The 18,684-nt window shown below is 54.3% G+C and overlaps 1 protein-coding gene across 4 annotated transcripts; it reads right to left on the bottom strand.

Annotated features, from left to right (window-relative positions):
- Positions 1-1,659: 1,659 nt before the first annotated feature.
- On the bottom strand, positions 1,660-17,057 carry NPR1 (natriuretic peptide receptor 1). 4 transcript variants are annotated; one of them, XR_004058691.1, is made up of 22 exons: positions 16,137-17,057; positions 15,261-15,460; positions 14,666-14,779; positions 13,800-13,935; positions 13,043-13,134; positions 12,126-12,261; positions 11,813-11,897; positions 10,533-10,653; positions 9,747-9,821; positions 9,427-9,504; positions 8,878-8,982; positions 8,542-8,613; positions 8,273-8,429; positions 7,841-7,996; positions 7,406-7,574; positions 6,531-6,677; positions 6,319-6,442; positions 6,096-6,164; positions 5,636-5,810; positions 5,211-5,422; positions 2,457-2,548; positions 1,660-2,300 (listed from the first exon to the last, which is right to left on the bottom strand). XR_004058691.1 is itself a non-coding variant. In XM_010364757.2 (22 exons), the coding sequence occupies exons 1-22, from the start codon at positions 16,855-16,857 to the stop codon at positions 2,238-2,240; spliced, it is 3,186 nt and encodes a 1,061-aa protein (XP_010363059.1). In that variant the 5' UTR covers positions 16,858-17,057; the 3' UTR covers positions 1,660-2,237. The 4 variants fall into 4 exon arrangements, 3 of the variants coding, with proteins under 3 accessions (XP_010363059.1, XP_030791329.1, XP_030791330.1); XM_010364757.2 differs by having other exon boundaries at positions 5,211-5,309; XM_030935469.1 differs by lacking the exon at positions 9,427-9,504 and having other exon boundaries at positions 5,211-5,309.
- Positions 17,058-18,684: the final 1,627 nt, after the last annotated feature.

Raw genomic sequence — 18,684 nt, forward strand, 5'->3', positions numbered from 1 at the left:
GCTGGGGAGGCTGAGGCAGGAGAATGACATGAACCCGGGAGGTAGAGCTTGCAGTGAGCCAAGATCACGCCACTGCACTCCAGCCTGGGTGACAGAGCAAGACTCCATCTCAAAAACCAAAAATAAATAAATAAAAAATAATTAAGGATTTGTTTTAATATCTGCTATGGCAAATATCAATAGATATTCACATAAACAAAAGCTCTTTAGGTCCCTAATACTTTTTTTTTTTTTTTTGAGATTGAGTTTCACTCATTTTGCCCAGACTGGAGTGCAATGGCACGATCTCGGCTCACTGCAACCTCTGCCTCTCAGGTTCAAGAAATTCTCCTGCCTCAGCCTCCCGAGTAGCTGGGATTACAGATGACCACCACCATGCCCAGCTAATTATTGTATTATTATTATTATTTTTTTGAGACGGAGTTTCGCTCTTGTTGACCAGGCTGGAATGCAATGGCGTGATCTCGGCTCACCACAACCTCTGCCTCCCAGGTTCAGGCGATTCTCCTGCCTCAGCCTCCTGAGTAGCTCGGACTACAGGCACGGGCCACCATATCCATCTACTTTTAGTAGAGACGGGGTTTCCTTATATTGGCCAGGATGGTCTAGAACTCCTGACCTTGTGATCCACCTGCCTCGGCCTCCCAAAGTACTGGGATTACAGGTGTGAGCCACTGCGTCTGGCAACTCATTCTGTATTTTTAGTAGAGACTGGGTTTCTCCACATTGGGCGGACTGGTCTCAAACCCCTGATCTCATGTGATTTGCCCGCCTCAGCCTCCCAAAGTACTGAGATTACAGGTGTGAGTCACCGTGCCTGGTGGTTTTTTTTTTTTTTTTTGAGACGGAGTCTCGCTCTATCGCCCAGGCTGGAGTGCAGTGGCCGGATCTCAGCTCACTGCAAGCTCCGCCTCCGGGGTTTACGCCATTCTCCTGCCTCAGCCTCCCGAGTAGCTGGGACTACAGGCGCCCGCCACCTCGCCCGGCTAGTTTTTTGTATTTTTTAGTAGAGACGGGGTTTCACGGTGTTAGCCAGGATGGTCTCGATCTCCTGACCTCGTGATCCACCCGTCTCGGCCTCCCAAAGTGCTGGGATTACAGGCTTGAGCCACCGCGCCCGGACTTTTTTTTTTTTTTTTTTTTTGAGACAGAGTCTCCCTCTTTTGCCCAGGCTGGAGTGCGGTGGTGCCATCTCAGCTCACTTCAACCTCTGCCTCCTGGGTTCAAGAGATTCTCCTGCCTCAGCCTCCCAAGTAGCTGGGATTACAGGCACATGCCACCACACCCAGCTAATTTTTGTATTTTTAGTAGAGATGGGGTTTCACCATGTTGGCCAGGCTGGTTTTGAACTCCTGATCTCAGGTGATCCATCCGCCTCAGCCTCCCAAAGTGCTGGGATTACAGGCATGAGCCACTGTGCTCGGCCAATAATAATAATTCTTAAGGGTGTAAATGGGTCCTTAAACCAGTTGCAGCACTGCTGGGCAATTCATAGGCTGTCACTACTCTCAGAGCCTGCATTCCCAGCTTAAGAATCGAGTCTTTTTTTACCTCTTCTTCTAGGCCCTTGTAGAACAAGAAGCGAGAGTCTTATTTGAAGTAGAGAGTGGAGAACTGACTGTTTTCTGGCAACCCTCTCTCCCTCAAGAAGAGACACTGTCACCGGAATAAAGATTTTAATTGTCTCTGCTCACAGTAGAAGCAAGGCATACAGGCCCCCAACCCTTCTGCGCCACCCCTCTTCTCCCCTGTGCACTGTGTCTACTGCTGCGTGGAGTGGGTCGGGGAATCAGGTATTGTGGGCCAGGCCCAGATGTGGGCTCCCCTGCCCTCACTTCACCTAGTCTCTTTTCATGTTCCCCTTCAGGTGACTATTTCTCCTCCCAATAAGTCACAGGGTAGCAAGGCTGAGGGAGGAGAGCATGGGGAAGGGAGGGGATCAGGAATCCACAGCCCAGCCCGGCCTGAGTCCAGGTGGAGAGCAGGTGCATATGCCTGTGTGTGTGTTCCTGTGCATGGCCGTGGGCTTGGCTCAGCCTGTAAGCTCTGAGATCCCCCCATGCCAGTCCCCTCTCAGAGGTCCTGTCTGGTGTCTTCACTGGGGTCAGCACACCTGAGCTATTCAAACTACTTCCATCCTTTGGTGATGGGGCTGCTGTGGGCGAGGCTGAGACCTGGCACCTCTGTCGCTTCTGGCACAGGGTAGGGAGGTGTGGAGGGATAGGAGAGGAGGCAGGTCAGCCTCGGGTGCTACTCCCCCGCTCCCCCAGGAGCCAGTAGGTCCGAACCTTGCCTTTGCCCTGGAGGGAAAAAGAAGAGGATGGCCTGGGGAGTGGCACATGCCCTTTCCCCAGTCAGATGAGAGGCTTAGGGATGGGAGTGGTGTTGGCTGCTTGAGAAGGGTAACTCCTTCTAGGACCCCAAAAGGTGGGAAGGGCAGAGGCTTCCCCCTCTACCTTCATTTCTACATCCCCTCGAAGCTCCAGCTCGAAACCACCAAACTCCTCCAGGACAGCCTTGGTCTCAGAAGACAAGTGGATCTTCAGGGCTGGGTAGGACAGGGGAGAACGGAAGGTGAGCAATGTGAGACAGGAGAGCAGGAAAGTAGAGGCAAAAGAGACCAGGGACTGTGGGGGTGGACAGGTACCCTGTCTTCCTCTTTTCACTCTCTAGCTCAGAGCGGCCCCACTCCCTGCATGTAGTGCATGACATTAGCCTCTCATTTAGAACTCTGGAGCTGTGTAATCCAATACAGTAGCCACTAATCACGTGTGCCTGTTTCAACTTAAATTAATTTAAACTAAATACAGTTAAAAATTCAGGCTGGGTGCTGTGGCTTACACCTGTAATCCTAGCACTTTGGGAGGCTGAGGCAGGAGGATCACTTGAGGCCAGGAGTTCAAGACCAGCCTGGCCAATATGGCGAAACCCCATCTCTACTAAAAATACAAAAATTAGCTGGGTGTGGTGGCACACACCTGTAATTCCAGCTACTCGGGAGGCTGAGGCAGGAGAATCACTGGAACCTGGGAGGTGGAGGTTGCAGTGAGCCGAGATTGCTCCTGCACTCCATCCAGCCTGGGCGACAGAGCGAGACTCTGTCTCCAAAGGAAAAAAAAAAATCAGGGCCTCATTTGCACCCGTCACATTTCCAGTGATCAGTAGCCACATGTGTCTAGAGGCTACTGCATTGGACAGCACAGAATACAGAGCATTTTCATGACTGCAGAACATCCTGTTGGACAGCACTCTGGAGTGTCACTGGGCTCAACACAGCATAGTGGTTAGGAGCTGGCACTTTGGATCCTGCACTGCCTCAGTATGAACCTCAGCTTGGATACTTGCTTGGGTATGTAATATAAATTCTCTCTGCTCCTTTTCCTAATCTGTAAAATGCTGATAGTGTCAGTACCCATCTCAAAACCTTGTTGTGAGGATTAAATTTAACATCCATAAAGTATTCAAACGGAATATGCTACCTAGGAAGCAATATGTAAATTGTTGCTTTCACGATTTAATAAATTATACCCTCATTTTGTGGCCGAGGACCTGAGGCCCAGGGTGATCTGCCCAAGTGGCTGAGGAGGTCAGTGATGGAGTGGGGCCCAATATTGCCACACCCTCTCTTTGACCACTATCTGAACTCACGTCCTTACTTCTGGGGTTTGCATCAATCACAGTGGCCTTGTTGTGTTTAACAGTTTCTTTCTTTTCTTTTCTTTTTTTTGAGACAGTCTCGCTCTGTTGCCCAGGAGTGCAATCTCGAATCACTGCAACATCCACCTCCCGGGTTCAAGTGATTCCCATGTCTCAGCCTCCTGAGTAGCTGGGATTACAGGCACACGCCACCACGCCTGGCTAATTTTTTGTATTTTTAGTAGAGACAGGAAGTTCACCATGTTGGCCAGGCTGGTCTCCAACTCCTGGCCTCAAGTGATCTGCCTGCCTTGGCCTCCCAAAGTGCCAGGATTACAAGCGTCGCCGGCACCCAGAATATTGAACAATTTCTGGCAATGTGCTCCTTGAGGACTGGACCTCAGCAAGGGGCTCTACTCTGACAGCTCCCAAAACAGTGCCCAGGGAATATCTGCCGAATATCCCAGATCCCTCTGGGCTCCCAGGACTGGCTCCCAAGCAGCCTTTCTTTCACCATAAGGTTTAGATGGGGTCCACATGAATTTCTCAGCTAACTCTGGGTCTGGATCATATTACTATCCAAGGGCCTGGCATTCAGTAGTCACTCAATAAATGTTTACTGCATTGAATTGTGTCGAATACAGCAGGAGGACAGAAGATAAACAGGAGGCAAGAGCAAGGGGCGGGTGGGAGCAAGAATTTATTAGGTGCCTACTGGGTACCAGGGTTTGTGCTAGGCTTCTTGCAATCCTGAGATAGACATCATTTTACAAATAATCAGCTAAGGCTTGGAAAAGTTAAATGACAATTATGTGGTAGACATTTTTTATGGATTTCTCACATAACCCCTGTGAGGTAGATTTTTTTCCCTCATTTTACAGATGAGGAAAACCATGGCTCAGAGAGGTATAGCAAACTGACACACAGCCAGCTGTGGAGCTGAGATTCACAGCCAAGTATGCTGGCTCTGAAGCCATCTTTACCACATCAAAGGTGGAGCAGAGGGTTTTTTCCGAGACAGAGTTTCACTCTTGTTGCCCAAGCTGGGGTGAATGGTGCCATTTTGGCTTACCACAACCTCTGCCTCCCAGGTTCAAGCAATTCTCCTGCCTCAGCTTCCCGAGTAGCTGGGATTACAGGCGCCTGTCAGCACGCCTGGCTAGTTTTTTGTATTTTTAGTAGAGACAGAATTTCATCATATTGGTCAGGCTGGTCTCGAACCCCTGACCTCAGGTGATCCACCCACCTCGGCCTCCCAAAGTGCTGGGATGACAGGTGTGAGTCACCGTATCCAGCCCACAGAGGGTCTTAAAATAGGATTCCTGCTGGGAACTCTCCAACACTGGTCTGGAAATACTTTTACATCGTTTGACAAGAGGGGCAGCAGGAACCTGAGTCTCTGATTACAGTCAAGGTGATGAGCCCAGGTTGAACTATTTATATTACGAGAAGGGGAACTTGGGAGGCTAAAGGGCTAGGAGCTGAAACGGGCTGTGCAGGCACAGGCTGCCCCAGGGTGGCATTTCCCTTGGCCACCCTGCCCTCCCCATTCCCTCTAGAAGGGGGCGCTATACCTTCCCCATTAGACTCCATTCTTGAGGCTGTGTTGACTGTATCTCCAAAGAGACAGTAACGGGGCATCTTCAGTCCCACCACTCCAGCACACACGGGTCCTGGGAGGAGCAAGGGAAGGAGCAGAGCCCACCAGCAAGTGAGGGAGGGAGGGGTGTTAAGGGAGGTAGGTAGACAATCCAGGAGAGGCAGGAGGCAGGATCTGAGGTCCCAGCTGTGTGTGTGTGTGTGTGTGTGTGTGTGTGTGTGTGAGAGAGAGAGAGAGAGAGAGAGAGAGAGAGAGAGAGAGAGAGAGAGAGAGAGAGAGAGAGAGAGAGAGAGAGAGACAGAGAGAGAGAGACGAAAGGGTGAGGGGCTGGGCCAGGGGACAAGTTCCCTTGTGAAGCCTTGGTCTCTGGATGCCCGCCTGCACCTTCAGTGGCTTTACCTGTGTGGATGCCAATGCGCAAGCGCAGCTGCTCCTGGGGCCGGTGGCGTATTCGGAAGGAGCGCACAGCATCCAACAGAGCCAGGGCCATGCGGGCTACCTCGCAGGCGTGCAGCCGCCCGTTCCGCACAGGGAGCCCCGACACCACCATGTAGGCATCACCAATTGTCTCCACCTGTGGGAGTGGTGAGGGGATGAAGGACTTGAGGGCTGCAACTGTGCGGCTAGCCACACCGTCACACTGGGTGCAGCGTCTGTCATTCTGTACCCTCATCTGTCTTTGCTTATCCCCCATCCCACATGGGTTCTCTACCTGTTCCCGGGTCTCCCTGTGTCACTGTCTCTGCCCGTGTCCCCTGGTCTCCTCTCTTAAGACTCCACATCATTCTGCCTACCCCTCATCTTTTTCTGGCCTTGTCCATGTCTGTCTGTCCCTTCCCATCCCCACTCCCACCCTCACCTTGTATACATCAAAGTTATCTATGACAGCATCAAAGCAAGTGTACAGGTCATTGAGCAGGGTCACCACCTGGAAGGGAAGAGAAGCTAAGAGAGACAGGAAGTAGGGGACCCCACCTGGGGTCAGGTGGGTAAAGCAGAACCAGAAGGCAGGTCTGGTGGGATCCAGACACTGAACCAGGCCAGCGTGCTTGCCTGGCACCTGCAGCTGAACCCTGGCCTACCTGCATGGGCGTGCTCTCCGCTGACAGCGCTGTGAAACCCACAATGTCACTGAAGTAGATGGTAACGCTGTCAAAGGCTTCGGCCTGCACTGTCTCCCCACGCTTCAGCTGCTCAGCCACTGAGCTAAGGGGTCAGGGCAGGTGCAGAATCAGAATGGGGTGTCGGGACAGTGGCTTTGTTTGTGTGGGGGTCCCCAGACTCAGGCACTCACTGAGGCAGGATCTGGTAGAGCAGGGCCTCAGCCTTGCGCTTCTCCTCCAGGTACGCCTGGGTCCGCTCCTCCACCAGTTCCTCCAGATTGTTTGCATACTGCTCCATGCGGGACAGCAAGTTGTCCAGGATGTTGCTGCTGTGCTCCCTGGGGGCAGGGGGTGGCAGTGGGGGTGGTGAGAGAGGAGCAGCACAGCCTACCCGGGACTGCCCACCCCTAGGCACTCCCCTGGCTCAGGCTGCAGTGGGGTCTCTAGAGAGGCTCAGGGTTGAGGGCATAGCAGGATACTGGGGAGCAGGGGAAAACGGAAGAAAGTTCAATTCCTCTCTGAGACCCCAAAGTCAAGTATGAAGCTTCAGATATATGGACATTTTGTTCATCTTTGTTGAACCCAGTGAGTTAGAAGGAGGTAGAGAAGGTGGAGAATGACAAGGGTCAATTGTAGACAAAGTGATGGCCGCAGAAGGGTGCGTCTGGAGGAACTGGGCCTGGTGGGCACAATGGGGAACGGAAATCAAGGGCTGGGGCAGGAGCTCCCATGGAGGGCCAAGAGCCTACAGGGCAGGAGGCAGGAGGCCCATCTACTCTACACACTGCCGAGAAGTCTAGAGGCCAGTGAGGGGAGTGGGCAGGAAGGGTGTGGGGTGTCAATGGTGGAGAGAAGGGGTACGAATGGCAGGGGACTGTGGGACAGCTGAGTCATGCTGTATTTGTGAAGAGGGTCGTGAGGCTGTGGTGGTCTGGAGCAGACTATGTATAGGGAGGAGGTGAGTGGTCTTCCTCTGCCACTGCTGGGATAAGCCAGAGCCAGAAGCGTTGGGTAAATGGTGGCTGTGGAGGAGGGGCCTGGGGGATCCATGACTAACACCAGGGACCTGTTAAACTTGCGCAACGTCAGGCGGATCTGCTGGAATGGTGGCCTCTCCTGTGGGTCCTCAGCCCAGCACCGCTGCATCAGCAGTCCCAACTCCTCCAGGTGACTCTGCAGGGCCAGGGAGGGCCGGAAGGGGGGCTGCTCACCCCGAGTCACCCGCTCGATGATCTCTGTATTGGGGGGTAGGGGAGCTGAGAGGTGGGGCCACTAGGCCAAGGGCCTAGTGAGAGACAGGGACAACCAGCTGGGATGGCAGGGGAAGTCCAAGACCAAGGCATGGGGGCGGGGGACTGGTCACTGGCAGCAATGGGTCAAAGGGTGGTGACTGAGCCCCATTCCAGAAGGAAGATGTGGTGGTGCTGCCAGGGTACCCTCTCCCTGGGGCTGGGGTTCTTTGAGACTGTTGCTGGGTTTAAGGAAGGCGTGCTCCTCTCACCTTTGGGGCTGAGGTCCAAACCTTCCACATGGAAGACCCCACTCCTCAGGGCAATCTCCTGAAGGATGATCCCAAAGCTGTATATGTCACCAGCCTGGGAGCCCCTCACAGGGGGCGAAGCCATTCGCAGGAGCTCAGGGGCCGTCCACAGCTTTTCTGTGGGTCAGAGGTCGGTGGTCACCGAGTGAGGGAGCCCAAAGCTAAGGGGTGAGGGGGAAACAAGGATGTGGCAGAAACTGATCTGGATGCATCACAGAGTGTTAGAGCTAGAGGAGGCCTTAGAGACCACTTTGTCTGGCTTTCCTTTTCATGGGTGAATGAATTGAGGCTGGAGTCAGGACAAGCATGCCCAAGCCCATCAGAGGCCTTGCATCAATCTCCCTGCTGGGTGGTGCTGGGGGCAGGTGTTAGGGTTCAAGAGTTGAGGCTCACTGGCATAAAGGGTGTGTCCTTGCTCTGGGTCCAGGTCTCTGAAGCTCTCCAGCCCATAGTCGGTGATCTTGAGCACAAAGCGCCCATCTACCACGCAGTTGGATGACTTGAGGTTCCCATGGGAGCAGATAGCCCCATTGTGTAGAAACAGCATGCCCTGGAAACGTGAGTGGGCAGAGGTCTTGGCCATGAGTGGGACCTACACCCGTGGCCAGGAGAAGCATGCCTGGCCCCTCCCCTACACATCCAATAGGTGCTTAGGGGCATACCTTGACAATGTCATTGGTGAGCGAGTACCGGAACATCCAGTCCAGGGTGATGCTCTCATTCTCCAGAATGTCCTACTGGGGAAATAAGAGTCAGACCAATCCCCTGCAGACCCCCCTGGGAGTTAGAGGAGGGTGCAGGGTCCTACTGATGAGAACTGGTAGTACAGGACAAAACTTTGGATTGGCTCTAGTGCCACTGCCCTCCCCCAACTCCCATTTTACAGATGGAACCAGAAAGGTCAGAAAGAGGGTGAGGCATGCCTGGGGTCTTATGGCCAGTCAAGGGGAGAGCCAGGGCTAGAACCCAGGTTTCTTGACACCCCTTGTCCCCCTCACCTGCAGGCTCCCACGGGGACAGTACTCTGTGAGGATGCAGATATTGGGGGGGTCGGTGCAGGCTCCCACAAACCTGGTCAGGTGTTCATTCTGCACATCCCGCATCTGCAAGTGGGACCAGCATCCGGAGCTTGACAGAGACCTCACTCTTCACCAAGTTGCTCATTAGCCTCAGGGACCCTCACTCTTCTTAGCTCCTTATTCATTTTCTGCAACCGTCACTAGGATCTTCCCTGGTGATTCCCACCCATGTCCTTTAGCCCACCCTCCCCAGAATCTGCTCCTACTCCCTCTGCCTCCTAAGCTCTCTCTCCCCCAGGGACATCACATATGGCCCCTCAGGATTCCTCCAGGTTATCTCCAGTGGTCTCTTCTCCGAGCTTAGGATCCCCCCATCCCACCCATAAGATGAAGGTCCATCCCAGGGCTCCAGTCCCTGCCTCTTTCTTGGGGTACCCTGAGGTCCCTCCATAACTAGTTCTGTTGGCCAGTCTCCCTTGTGTCCCCATGGGCCCCTTCTCCATGCCACTGCCTCACTCCCCACATTACATGCTTCAGTTCAAACAGGACTTTTCGTGTCAGCTCAATGCGTTTACGGTTCACACGTTTCACAGCCACGAGGTTGCCCTGGGCATGGAATGGAGACTGTCACTGTGAAGAGCATGGTCCCATGTCCTGGGAATTCCAGCTGCTCCCAACAGCCCATCCCTGCCCTCAGGACCCTCACTTGTTCCCAATAGCCCAACCCCAGGGCCCCCATCTGCTGCTCCCCACCAGCTTACTCCTTCCCTCAGAACCCCCCACTAGTCTTCCATCAGAGTACACTCCTGCCCCAGTCCCAAGGCCCAGTGGTCTTTCCCCAGGCCCACCTTATAATATGCTGTCTTGGCAAAGACTTGGAACTGGCCCTCTGTGGTTAGCAGGGAACCGTAATTGGAGCCTCTCTGAAAGGAGGGAGAGCAGGAGGAATGGTCAACCGGTGGGCCCAGTCTGCACCCTGATTGCTCGTGCTCTGGTCTTTATTACCCTGCCTTATCCTGCCTTATCTTTGTGCCCTTTTTGTTGTTGGGTTTTTTTTGAGATGTAGTATCGCTGTGTTGTCTAGGCTGAAGTGCAGCAGTGCTATCCTAGCTCACTGCCGCCTCAGACTCCTGGGCTCAGATGATCCTTTCACCTCAGCCTACAGAGTAGCTGGGACTACAGGCATGCGCCACCATGCCCAGCTAATCTTTGTATTATTTGTAGAGACGATGTCTTGCTATGTTGCCCAGGCTGGTCTTGAACTCCCAGGCACAAGCAATCCTCCTGCCTCGGTCTCCCCATGTGCTGGGATTGCAGATGTAAGCCACCGTGCCTGGCCCACCCTGCTTTATGTTCTACCTCATAAAATCTCCTCATTTGCTTTTTTTTTTTCTAAATGTGTTTTCACAGGTACTGTCTCCTCTGACCTTTAAAAGAGCCCTGTGAGGGAGGCTCTGCAGCTGTAATCTTCATCTGAAACAGTCTCAGAGAGGGACTATGAGTCGCTCAAGGTCACACAGCAAGTGAAAGCAGAGCTGGGACTAGAATCCTGCTCCCTTCCCTACCCCTCAGGCACTGCCCCTTCTACCCAGCTCTCCTTTATTGCCCCCCAACACAAACACCAGCGTTCTTACCCCGCTCAGGGTCAGCCGGCTGCCCGCACTCCGCAGGTGCCTCTCAAGGCTACTGGGCTCAACGTCCTCCCAGCGCACCCGCCACAGCTCCGAGGCCAGTTCCTTCTCCAGCTGCATCTTCCTGGGATAAGAAGGTTGCATCTGAGCCCGTGGCTGAGCCCCTGACCCAGGGCAGGGTGCTCAGCAGCCCCTCCTCAGAGCCGTGGGACCACACCATGATGCGTGGTCAGAGATGGAGGGGAATTATATCCTCTGGACTGAGAATCAGGATGGCTGGGGGAAATTCTGCCTCACTGGGGAGGCAGAATTTGGGGGAATCACCTCAATGTCCTTATTTGGGAATGAGGCCTCAACATCTATTTCATTCTTAACTATTATAAGAATGAAAAGAAAGTGTGTGTGAGGCCAGGCGCGGTGGCTCATGACTGTAATCCCAACACTTTGGGAGGCCAAGGCGGGCAGATCATGAGGTCAAGAGATTGAAACCATCCTGGCCAACATGGTGAAACTCTGTCTCTACTAAAAATACAAAAATTAGCTGAGCTTGGTGGCATGCATCTGCAGTCTCAGCTATATGGGAGGCTGAGGCAGGAGAATCGCTTGAACCTGGGAGGTGGAAGTTGCAGTGAGTCGACATCATGCCACTGCACTCCAGTCTGGCGACAGAGCGAGACTCCATCTCAAAAAAAAAAAAAAAAGAAAAGAAAAAAAAGAAAAAGAAAAAAGAAATAGTATACGTGGAAGTGCTTGGCATATATTTTATGTTCAACCAGCAGTGATTTTCTCCCCTCCTTCTTTGCTTTCGTATATCATTAACTCCTCCTGTACTTCATTTTAGCCTCCACTGGACGGCAGTAACAGGGCTCATTCAGCTCCCTTCTCCACTCTAGGTTGGGCACCTGGCACACACCAGGGCTCACCACCCTTCTCAACTAACATGTGCATGATCCCAAGGTTCAGAACATTGCTTCCCATCTGGCCTGCAAGAGTAGCAAGGGAAACCAGTCTACACCCCTATGATGTCACGCATCAACTTCTCTGCTTCTTGGATCTCTCTGACTCTCCTTGGCCATTCCTCTCCTTGTCTCTTCCCCTCGCCCCACCATTCCCTTCTCTTTCTCTCTCCTTTGGCTTTTAAGCCTCCTTTCTTCCTCATCTCCCTTAGTTTTCCCCTGCTGTCCCTTCACCCCTGCCCTCTTCCCTCTGGGTCCCCACCACCTCCTCTGCTATTGGTTCTCCAGGTCCTCCAGCCTCACTCAGCCCCCCACATCACAGCTCACCTGTATATGAAGAAGGAGACAATCAGAATGCTGAGCAGGGAGAGGCTGCCCACCAAAGCCAGCACCTCCAGGGTAGAAAGGTGATCTGCAAGAGAGAGTCCATATTGCAGCAAGAGAGATTTGGGTTAGACAGCAGGAGGAAGAACTTTCTAATAGTCCATCAGTGAACTGGGATGATGGATGAAGGGAAGAAAAAGGCAGGAATCATTCTCCAGGAAGCCCTCAGCATGGGACAGGAACACCTACTCAACTGTGCTTAGGGGAAGGATGCAGCATCTCCGGGATGGATGCCTGGAAGGCAAGGGGCAGTCACCTTGGTTGCATGCTGGGTCTTCGTTGTCAAAGCCACATTTGGGGATGTCAGGAGGAGGGTACCCCAGGGGCCAGTTCAGTTTGCGCCCCGACACAGCCACCAGCTCTTGGGAAGTCCCATTGTAGTTCAGTACAACCTAAGGGAGAGCAGGAGTGGTGGCTAGGCCAGGGCCTGTGGGGAAGGCCTGCTGTGCAGTGCAGCAGTGTCACCTCCCACCTACCCCAGCTCTGCTTCCAGAGCCTATATATATCTGGGTTGTCACCTGCTTACCAAGCCCCTGCTGCAACTGGATACAGGACCTCATACCATACACATATTATTCAAGTGGAAACACCTGAAAACTATCAAGGGCTTTATAAAGAAAACTCCATTTAGAACCCGATCTCTACACTCAGGGAGTTTATAATCTTGGTTGAAGCACCAACCAAGCACTGATTTTTCTCTACCTATTTTCTTGGTAGAAAACAGAAGGTAGTGTTCACCTCAGCCTACATTCCCAGGCCCAGTCCATGTGCCCCTCTTGCAGGAGGCCTTCTCTGGATGACCTGTCCCTTGCCACCATTGGCCTCAGCGCCTTCCTGTCCCCACTCGCTTGCAAGGTTATGTAATGTGCGTCCTTCACTGCCCTGTCTCTGCTGGGAGGTGGTCCTGCTGCCTCCTTTCGGAGCTCCCCGAGGGCAGGGTTGTGCTCCTTCCTCAGGCATGGGGGTCCCCAAGTGTGATGCCTGTGGGTCCCTATCATTCTGGTGGCTTCCCCAGACTGGAGCTGGGTCTGTTTTATCCAGGGCTCTCGTAAGTGTCCACGCATGGTAGAATGGCTACAGGATAAACAGGTGCCCTGGCAGGGCTGTGGGGGGGAAGTAGGAGGGTGAGATGTCATTTGGAATTGGCACTGTCTTCTGGGTGCACAAACTTACCCTGAAGGCACCAGTCTCGGGATCCATATCCCAGAGGGAGAAGTCTGTTTCCCGATCGCCACTGCTATCAATTTTCAGGTATCCTGTCACACCTGAGGACATGGGGGAAGATGATTATGTTTGAGAGAATGGAAGTTCAGGGGTGCCCCACTTCATCTCTTCATCCTCTAATCTTTTTTGTCTTACCTTCCAAACATATGTGTATACAGAATGATAGTAAATGGTAAAAGCGCTGGGCACTGTGGCTCACACTTATAATCCCAGCACTTTGGGAGGCTGAGGCAGGCAGATCACCTGAGGTCAGGAGCTCAAGACCAGCCTGACCAACGTGGTGAAACCCTATCTCTACTTAAAAAAAAAAAAAAAAAGAAAAATAAAATTAGACAGGCATTGGTGGAGGGCACCTGTAATCCCAGCTACTCAAGAGGCTGAGGGAGGAGAATCGCTTGAACCTGGGAGGCGGAGGTTGAAGCGAGTTGAGATTGCACCACTGCCCTCCAGTTTTGGGGACAGAGTGAGACTCCATCTCAACAACAACAACAAAAAAAGGTAAAAGAATTCAGTGCCCAGCAGGGATGATTGAGATTGGACACTTAGTAGGACTTCTGAGGGATGGGCCTGAAAAAAAGCTGTGGAGGAAAGGGCTGGTGTGCATAGGTAACTGTGCTGCAGGGCAATAGGCTTCTCATGGCTTGACACTGGGCACCTGGGATTCATCCCCCAAGGCAGCCCATTCCAACCACCTCCAGGCCCTGACCTTGAAAGCTTCGGTTCCACATCCGCTGAGTGATGTTCTCCCCATCAGTAACAGTTCCCCCATGTGCCAGAGTCTCCGTCACTGCCTGGATATAGAGCAGGAGCCCATCGTGGAAGGATGCTGGGATGGTGTTCACCTGTAGGGGCAAATAGAGGTTGGCTGGGGTGGGCGTATGAAGGGTATGGAGGTGAGAGCTGTGGGGAAGGGAACGAGAGGCACTGGGATTTTGGAAGAGGATGGGAGAAAATAACACCGCTACATCACAGGGAGATTTTACTATTTAAATGATGCCTTTGGAGGCCGGGCGCGGTGGCTCAAGCCTGTAATCCCAGCACTTTGGGAGGCCGAGACGGGCGGATCACGAGGTCAGGAGATCGAGACCATCCTGGCTAACATGGTGAAACCCCGTCTCTACTAAAAATACAAAAACTAGCAGGGCGAGGTGGCGGAGCCTGTAGTCCCAGCTACTCGGGAGGCTAAGGCAGGAGAATGGCGTAAACCCAGGAGGCGGAGCTTGCAGTGAGCTGAGATCTGGCCACTGCACTCCAGTCCGGGCGACAGAGCGAGACTCCGCCTCAAAAAAAAAAAAATAAAATAAAATAAAATAAATGATGCCTTTGGATTAGCATCACGTCCTGAATCCTGCTAGGTAGACAGGGCAGGATGTATCGTCTCCATATTACTGATGATGACCTGAGTTTCAGAGGCTGAACTTGCCAGTGTCCTCCTCCATCATCCTGAGAGACATGGAACAATGGGAAGGGAGGGAAGGGGAGAACTGGGAATAGAGAAGGATGGAGGCTGGCAGAGGGTCGTGGAGTGGGGGCTGGAGGTCCACGCTGGAGGGTCCCGGGACCCCTTCTTACCAGGCCATCCTCCATGGTGAAGTTGAACTGCTCACGAGCCAGGTGTTTTAGCTGCTTCAGGAATTCCAAGTACTCGGGATTATCTGGCTCTTTATATGTAATGATTTTGGCAGCCTGAGGAAGGTGTCAGTGGGGAGCGGAGAGTTGGGAGCTGACTCTGTCCCCAAGTACTGTGGGGCCCCAACAGTCGGGAGCCCAGCTCCCAGAGCTGCATCTCTGCTTAGCTCAAGGTCAAATTGGACCCTATGCCCTGCATGAAGTGATGCCCACTCCAAAGCAGGGGATCCAATGGGATGGCTTCTCCAAGTCCTGTCCAGGCTGTGGGACTTTATCCTCCTCCCGCCTCAAGCCATGTTCTTATCTTTTTAGCCTGCTGGTGCCAAAGCGCCCCTGTGCAGTCCCCTGCCCTTCATTGCTTAATTCCCAGTGAGCATCACCAACCTCTTTTCTGTTCTGTGAGTTACCAGGAGTGCATAAAGAAACAAATAGACAAAAAACCTCTTTTCTGGAATTCTTTCAGACGCTGAGGGCCACAGTGCCCAGAAATTATATGCCACAACCTGAGACAGCCTGGGCTTCAAACCTAGGTACTCACTTGAAAGGCCTGGCGGGCACTGACATCCTGTCCATCCCCTCTCTCCCAGGGCCTGCGGGGAGCAGGGCCCTGTCCACCTTGCAGGCTTTGTCCAAAGATATCCAGGTGGAAGAAAACGTAGTCCTCCCCACACAAGCCAGCTTCCAAGGCCAGGAGCATCAGGGTTCTGAAGGCGTCAGGGGAGCTGCAGATGTAGATAACTGGAGAAAAAGACGGGGAGTCAGAGGGAGAAGCCTAGGTACTGCGGGACAGACAGGAGTAGGAAAGCTGGGGCATCCAGGGGAGGAAGTTTAGAGATGGGGGCAGGAGAGACCCAGTGAGAGTTAAGTGGTAACTCCCGGCTCAGCCTAGGCCACAGCAGGAGATAGACGAAGGGTGGAAGGAGAGGCTGGGCGTGGGGTGGGGGCGGGGAGGAAAGAGGGCAGGAGGGGGCGGAAGCGAGGAAGGAACAGGTAGGGAGAGCGGGATAGAGGAGCTGAAGGTGGAGAAGGGTGGGGCCAGGAGGGCGAGAGGAGTGAGGGAGGGGGAGAAGAGAGGAGATGAGGAGCAATGGGAAGAGAGGATGAAAGAGGGGAGAAGGCTATAGGGAGGAGAGAAAATGCGGGAGGAAAAAAGGGACCGGAACCGAGCTGTACTAGGGTGGGAGGGAGTGAGTGGGGGTCGAAGAGGTGAGAGGATAGAGATGTGGTGAGGGTGGCGGAAGAAGAGAGGGAAATGGAAACTCAGCTGTAGAAAGGGCCGGGGAGCTGAGAGTGGAATGAACGGCGAGGAGAAAGAAGAGTACCCCCAGACAAGAGAGGAAGTCCCGATGCCTCCGGCGGGTCAGAGGGGAAGCCTTGCAGCTAAGCGGCGGGACGGGGTGTGCCAGCGTCTCACCTCGGCCTTTGCGCGGCATGGTCCGCAGCAGCCTGGTGTAGTGGCTGAGGTCGTCCTCGGCGAACTCCAGGTGGTCCACCGTAATATTGAGGCGGTCGCGGACCCGCATGAACAACCCCTCCACAAGGAAGAAGCAGTGTTCTTCGTCACCCGGCCGGTAAGCGTAGAGCATGAGCGCTTGGCGCTCCCAGCCCAGCCGTCGGTGCAGCGCCGCCACGAAGTCCCCCAGCTTGGCGTAGCTGGGCCCCGCGCGGGTGGTCAGCGCAAACTCGTCCTTGACACCGAAGCCCAGCGCCGGGGCGCCGGCGGTCAGCAGCGGGACCCGCCAGTGCGCGGTGAAGCGCCCCACCGGGGCGGCGGCGTACACGCAGCCGGGGCCCAGGAACGCCGCGGGGTTGTGCTCCCACTTGAGGTCCACCGCGGCCAGGGGCGCTGCGGTGTCAGAGCAGACGCCCAGCGCGTTCTCGCTGCTGCCCAGCACTGTGCGGACCGTCCAGCCCGGCAGCAAGTCGGGGCGCGCCTTCACCCGGGCCAGGGCCAGCTCCACGGCGGGTCCCACGCGCGCCCAAGACCATGGGTACGAGGTATTGGCCAGCGGCAGTACCACGGCTACCGTCAGGTTGCCCGCGTGGCTGCCCCGGAGCAGCAGCAGCAGCGGCGGCAGCAGCAGGAGCAGGAGCAGGCGCAGGCGGGAGCCGGCGGGGCGCCGGGGCCCCGGCATGGTTTCAGCGGGCACCGCAGCGGGCAAGCGCTCCCACCATGGCCTTCTCGGTCCCCTCCGGCTCAGCGGCCGGTCCCAGGCATCAGGCGCGTCCCTATGGGAAGGAGCAGGAGCGGAACGGGGGCACTCACCCCGGGGCTCGAGGCCCCCTGTAGCTGCGACGGTCTGGGCCGAGAGCGCAAGGGGCGCAACGGAGGGGGGCGCGCAGGGCGCCGCGGAGCAGGTGGGTGCCAGGAGAACGTCGGACCGGAGAGGACTCGAGTGTGAACAACTGGGCGTGTGCGTGCGTGTTAGAGAGAGAGAGAGAGCGAGCGAGAGAGAGAGCGAGAGAGAGAGAGAGAGAAAGGGTGCGAGCGAGCGCTTCGTGAAGAAGGATGGGAGAGGGCGCGCGAGGGAGGAGAGGAGTGTGTTTGTAGCGTGCGTGTGCGCCTGCCCCAGGGAGTGTGCCAGAAGGGGCGTCCGGCCGGCCCAAGTCTCCGGCTATCCGGAGGGAACCGTGGAGGACCCGAGCCAAGCTCCGAACCCTCCCTCCCAGCCGCTTCCCCTCCCAGACTCAGTGACAGAAGAGCCAGTCCTGGATCTTTAACTCCTTCCTCCCCGCCGCCCAGCCCGCGTGCTTCCCAGTGGACCATCTTCCCGGGTCTCGGCCGCCCCACGCCTACCTCCTTGGAGGACAGGACCCTCTGAAGGCGCGCCCTTGCCGGAATGGAAAGGAGGGCTGAACGGAGGGTGTGTGTGGAAGCAACCGGGGCCCGCTTGCGCCCCACCTTTTCCCTCGCCCCCTACCTCGTCTTCTCGGGGGAAGAGTGAAAGGTGTGCTCGTTTGGGGTCCTGGCAGGAAACTGTGTGAGTGCGTGGATGTGTGTGTTTGGGAGTGGGGTGGAAGGTGACGGGCTTCTGGAAAGTCCGTTAAAGTTGAAGGCGAGCCCAGAGTGCTTGTTACCCAGTCCTTCTATGATCCCCCTCTCTTTCCCTCCCTGCCACCTTCCAGATTGTGTAGATTAGCTGTGAAAAATAATCTGGTGTCAGGGCGGAATTAAATCTTTAGCGCCCAAATTGTAGGAAGATGGGGAGAGTGGGTAGGTGGCTGGGAGGGAAGAAGTTCACACCTTAGGGCCGCCCCAAGAAAATGACTGTTTTATGTTGAGGGTTGTTAAAATGAAGGCTGTGGAAGATGTTGTTGGAAATGACCATTGAAGGCGTAAATTGGGGGAGTGGGTTTTGGAGCACTTGACAGCTGGGCCCCCGGTGCAGACTGCTGTGGAATCAGTGTGCCCTCTAATGGTCATCAGGGGTCATTGACGGCATTGCAGCGCCAACCTCTCCAACGCTGCGCCTAAGCGCAGGACGTACAAGATCACCAAACTTCAGGTCAGCAAACATTTCCAGAGAACCTTTGGTGCGTCAAGCACGCACTAGGTGCTGAGGGCATAAAGATGAATATATATAGTCCGTGCCTTTGAGGAGCTCTATTTGGGACAGATAACCGTAATGCAACATGCATTAAGCACTACGGGGGAGACATGGATAAATTGCTAAAGGACTCAGTGAGGGCTATTCATTCTGCTTGGATTGGGGCCAGAAAATCTCCAAAGAGAAATAATTCAAGAGGATAGAAGGATGAGAAAGGTATTCTGTGCAGACAGAGCCGAATTTTGAAGTATATTTCCTATATATGGAATTTTAGGAGACTTGAATATTCTTATTATCTAGAGCAAATTGTGGTCGATAGGCCAACTTGAGATGGTAGGCATGCTTTGGTTTGCATTCTTTCTGTGTATATTGTTTTTAATTCCCCACACTTAAAAATCATAAGATGGGGCCGGG

This window comes from Rhinopithecus roxellana, chromosome 8 (assembly GCF_007565055.1).
Source record: "Rhinopithecus roxellana isolate Shanxi Qingling chromosome 8, ASM756505v1, whole genome shotgun sequence".
NCBI classification, from domain to species: Eukaryota; Metazoa; Chordata; class Mammalia; order Primates; family Cercopithecidae; genus Rhinopithecus; species Rhinopithecus roxellana.